At 42.6% G+C, this 5,414-nt stretch overlaps 1 protein-coding gene across 1 annotated transcript in view; it reads left to right on the top strand.

Moving 5' to 3' along the window:
• LOC113949692 (toll-like receptor 7) overlaps window positions 1–4,613 on the top strand; it is a 13,772-nt gene extending 9,159 nt beyond the window's left edge. Inside the window, 1 exon segment of the mRNA XM_027648586.1 lies at window positions 1–4,613. Within this exon segment, the coding sequence (XP_027504387.1) occupies window positions 1–3,119 (3,119 nt within the window). The 3' untranslated portion in view covers window positions 3,120–4,613.
• The last annotated feature ends 801 nt before the right edge of the window (window positions 4,614–5,414 follow it).

Raw genomic sequence — 5,414 nt, 5'->3', positions numbered from 1 at the left:
ATGCTTTGCTATTTGTCTTGCTCTTCCTGTTTCCGATGCTGCTGTCTGGAGCTTGGTTTCCCAAAACTTTGCCCTGTGATGTTAAATCTTCAGAAGGTACTGTGACAGTGGACTGCACCTACCGGCGTCTCACACAAGTCCCCAGAGGGATCCCTGAAAACGCCACCAACCTCACCCTGAGTATTAACCATATTCCCCATATCTATCCAACATCCTTTGCTCAACTGAAAAACCTCATGGAGATTGACTTCAGATGCAACTGTGTGCCTGTCAGACTGGGGCCCAAAGATCTTGTCTGCAACAGAAGACTGGAGATTGAGAATGGCAGTTTTGCTGCCCTGACAAGACTCAAGTCACTGTACTTGGATGCAAACCAGTTGTTGGAAATACCCCGAGGTCTTCCTACTACCTTAACCCTGTTGAGCCTGGAAGCAAATACTATCTTTTCTATCCAAAAAGTCAACTTGTCAGAGCTAGGAAACATAGAGGTATTGTATCTGGGACAGAACTGTTACTACCGCAATCCATGCAATGTTTCATTTGAAATTGAGGAAACAGCCTTTCTGGAGCTGAAAAAATTAACAATACTATCGCTGAAGTCCAACAACTTAACACACATTCCACCCAATTTGTCATCTACTTTGAAGGAACTGTATATTTACAATAACAGGATTCAAGTGATTCAAGAACAGGATTTAAGTGCCCTTCCCAACTTAGAAATTCTCGATCTGAGTGGCAACTGCCCACGTTGCTATGATGCCCCATATCCTTGCATTCCCTGCACCAGTGGCTCAATTCAGATACATTCAAAGGCTTTTGATTCCTTGAAAAATTTAAGAATTTTGCGACTTCACAGTAACTCTCTTCAGAGCATACCCAGCAGTTGGTTTAAAAACATCAAGAACCTCAAAGAACTTGACCTCTCCCAAAATTTCCTCATGAAGGAGATTGGAGACGCTCAGTTTTTGAAGTTTGTCCCCAGCCTGGTGGAGCTTGATCTGTCCTTTAATTTTGAACTCAAGTTGTATTCACCCTTCTTGAAACTGTCTGAGACATTTTCTTCCCTCTCTAATCTGGAAACCTTGAGGCTTAAGGGTTATGTCTTTAAAGAACTGAGAAAGGAGGATCTACGCCCACTGCTCAGTCTTAGGAATCTCACCGTCTTGGATCTTGGGACTAATTTTATTAAAGTTGCAAACCTGACAGTGTTCGAAGAATTCCCAGCTCTTAAGTTCATAGACCTCTCAGTGAATAAAATTTCTCCTTCTTCAGGGGAAAGCAACTCCAATGGATTCTGCTCTAATCCTAGGTTTTCAGTAGAGCAGAACATCGGGCAAGCATTACCAGACATGCATTATTTCAGGTATGATGTGTATGAGCGAAGTTGCCGTTCCAAAGATAAAGAGGCTGCTTCCTACCAATCTTCAGTTAAGGAAGAATGCCTGCAATACGGAAAAACTCTGGATTTGAGCAGAAATAATGTATTTTTTATTAACCCCTCAGACTTCCAGGGACTTAGCTCCCTTACGTGTCTCAATTTGTCAGATAATGCAATAAGTCAAACTTTAAATGGAAGTGAATTCTCCTACTTGTCTGGATTGAAATATCTGGATTTTTCTAACAACAGGGTCGATTTGCTATACCAAACTGCTTTCAAAGAGCTAGAACACTTAGAAATTCTTGACCTGAGCAATAATCAACATTATTTTCTGGCAGAAGGTGTTACTCATGTGCTTAATTTTGTGAAAAACCTAGACCATTTGAGAAAGCTGATGATGAATGATAATGACATTTCTACCACCATTAACACAGGAATGGAAAGTCAATCTCTTCAAATTTTAGAATTTAGAGGAAATCGTTTAGATGTTTTATGGATGGATGGCAATGCTAGATACTTATCCTTCTTCAAGAATCTGACCAGCCTGGAAGACCTGGATATATCCTTCAACTCGCTCAGTTTTTTGCCTCCCACTGTTTTTGAAGCAATGCCTCCCAAACTCAAGCTCCTCAACTTAACCAATAATCGACTAAAGAGTTTCAACTGGGAAAACCTCCACTATCTGAAGAAACTAGTAACTCTGGACCTGAGCAATAACCTTCTGACCACTGTTCCCCGAGAACTGTCCAATTGCTCCTCATCACTGCAAGAACTGATGCTCCGAAACAATCATATTCAGCAGCTAACCAAACATTTTCTCAGAGGTGCTTTTAAACTGAGGTATTTGGACCTCAGCTCAAACAAGATTGAAGTAATTAAGAAATCTAGCTTCCCTGAAAATGTCATCAACAACCTGAAGATGCTGCTTTTGCATGGCAACCCTTTCAAGTGCAACTGCGAGGCCGTGTGGTTTGTCTGGTGGATCAATCAGACTCAGGTGACTATTCCTCTTCTGGCCTCAGACGTGACCTGTGCTGGCCCAGGGGCACATAAGGGAAGGAGCGTGGTTTTCTTGGATCTGTATACCTGTGAGCTGGACACCTCATATTTGATCCTGTACGCTCTATCAGCTTCAACCGTCCTCAGCTTTATGGTGCTTGCAGTGATGAGCCATCTGTACTTCTGGGATGTGTGGTATAGTTACCATTACTGCACTGCCAAGCTGAAGGGCTATCGGCGTTTATCTTTACCAGATGCCTGTTACGATGCTTTTATTGCCTATGACAACGAAGATCCAGCTGTGAATGACTGGGTGATGGAAGAACTGATTAGAAGGCTGGAAGATCAAAAAGCCAGGCAGTTCAACTTATGCCTGGAAGCAAGGGACTGGCTCCCAGGACAGCCAGTCTTTGACAACCTTTCCCAGAGCATTCAGCTAAGCAAAAAGACTGTCTTTGTGCTGACCAATAAGTATATTAAAAGTGGCAGTTTCAGGACAACCTTTTACATGGCCCACCAGCGGCTTCTAGATGAAAAACTGGATGTCATTATCTTGATATTTCTTGAGAAGGTTTTGCAGAAGTCGCGCTATGTCCGTCTGAGGAAGAGGCTGTGCCGAAATTCTGTCCTGGAATGGCCAACTAACCCTCAATCTCAGCCCTTCTTCTGGCAGTGCCTGAAAAATGCCATAGCTACAAACAATTTGCTGGCTTACAACAAGCTTCTCCAAGAAACTGTTTAGCTCTCCCTTTATATATAGTTATGATGCAGAGTTATCAAAAGATCCTCAACTTCATTTGCCAAAATTGTTGAATCATAGAAGATAAATCTAATTTTGTTATTAAGCCCCAAAATAGAATGCATATTCAATTCCAAAGCTGAAAATTCACTTGTTGTGCTATGACAAGTTTGAAGAGAAACTGTTACCAGAGCAGATGTTTAGCTGACATGTGCCTTGGTTGGCACTGACTGCTGCACAGGAAGAGGAGATGCCAAAATGGGAAGGTGTGAGGCAAAGTTCAGAAGGTCTTGCAGTCTTCTGCGTGAAAACAACGAGGGGGAGGAGAACAGCAGAGAGGCAGAGGGACAGGCACAAGGCAGATAGGGAAACTCAAGTAAATCAAGGTGGAAGTGAGAAGAAACAAGGAAAGGAAGGTAAAAAGATAAAAGAGAAAGTGGAAAAGGTGGGGGAAAACGCAGCTAAAGTAGGGCATGCTAGAAGTTAAAGAATATGTACTGCTAATTTGCAAGTCACCTTTTCACTTTGCCTTTCACCTGCCTCTTGCGCTGTTGGCTGAGCTGATTCCTTCCTGAAGACTCAGGGCTCCTCTCCAGTGTTGTAATGTCAGTTTTAGGAGCTTGGCTTCTCCATTTCCACCCAAGTCCTATGTTACAACCCCTTCTGTATCAACTGGGATGGTGTTAGCTGGTCCAGCCAGGTCTGGGGCCTGAAGACTGAGTCACCTCTACCTGCCCAGACTTTCTCCAGAAGAAAACATGGTCAAAATCTGGAAGTACAAAGTGTGTAAGACAAAGTCATACAAGAAAAGCATATATCCTGCTGTTTCTTTAGATGTGCTGTGGTGCTCCAGAGCAGCCTCAAGCTCTCCACCTTCTTGTTCCCCAGACAAGCCCATCTCCCACAGCAGCTGATAGGGCACCACTAAACACCTGAGATAGGAATGGGTCTGACTTTAGAGACATCCTGAAAAAGGGAAGAAACAATGCTCAGAAACATGAACACCTAGGCCTGTTCCCCACTCTGTTTCACAGAACACACTCATCAAACATTTGAGAGTAGTTCAACTGAAGCCTTTTGTAATGGCAGCCTGAACTTCTGAGCGTGACATGGGCAGGTTCTCTGCTTGTTGTAATAATGTCTGTTTTGGGAGGGCAGCACATTCTCACCTTGCAGGGTGCTCCTGTCTGCATCAGTCTGGGTAGCTTCTCCTCTCTTGCTCAAAGTTCTTTTTCTTTTCTGGCAAGTAGTCTCTGTGATAACTCTGGCTGCAGGGGAACTGACACTCTTAATTGCTTTAAACCTTTTTTTCACTTACCTGTTCTGACTGGTCCTTTCTTTAAATAGACTCTCTTTTATTTAATTGTAGGCAACCAGACAGACAAGAATACAAACACAAACATAAACAGGAAAGCAAAACTTCATGTAATAATATTGCAGACAAGAAGGGGTTTTTTCCTCTCAATTTGTCACATCATTTAGGAAGAAATTCTGTACAGAAAGGGTGATCAGGCATTGGAATGGGCTGCCCAGGGAAGTGGTGGATTCTCCATCTCTGGAGGCTTTTACGATAAGACTGGATGTGGCACTTAGTGCCATGGTCTAGCAACCACGGTGGTAGTGGATCAAGGGTTGGACTTGATGATCTTGGAGGTCCCTTCCAACCCAGCTGATTCCATGATTCTATGATTCTATGATTTTTATTGGTTAAATACAGAAGTAGGAAATAGAGATGGATCTCATTAAAAAATTGGTAGTTTTATGGTTATATTTTAATAATGTGTATTTCTGATGGTTCTGTTTGAAAGCCTAAACAATCTGTACCTCTAAATATGATAACATGAGCTATAATATGACTCTCTCCATAAGGTAATGCTTGAAACAGGAACCTCTGTTCCTCAGTTACTCATACACCATCTCCTTCTACCTCCCCACAACATCTATTTTGGAGCAGATCCTCTTTCACAGCCTCATTGATTAGGGAAGGAACACAAGGTCACTTAGCCTTTCTGAGGTTGAGGGGAGAAGTATTTTCTCCTCTTCCATTGAGAAGCACCCAAAGGATGGGTACGACATGAGTAGCAATGATTGGTACACATACTAAGGGACCTGATTAGAAAGGATATCCTCCTTGATTTGTTGCTCGTTAACAAGAGAGCCTCATGATTGAAGTGGTGGACATTTTGGACCATGGAGTAGTTTAATTTAAAATATCTGGTGACAGAAGGAAATTTGCCAGCAAAACTCTGGATAAGAGGAGAGCAGAATTCAGGCTGCTAAGGGAACTGCTTTGCAAGG

The sequence above is a fragment of the Corapipo altera genome, unplaced genomic scaffold (assembly GCF_003945725.1).
Source record: "Corapipo altera isolate COAL_440 unplaced genomic scaffold, ASM394572v1 0, whole genome shotgun sequence".
Taxonomy (NCBI): Eukaryota; Metazoa; Chordata; class Aves; order Passeriformes; family Pipridae; genus Corapipo; species Corapipo altera.
Note: the sequence above shows the minus strand (reverse complement) of the source record. Positions and strands in the feature narration are given on the sequence as shown.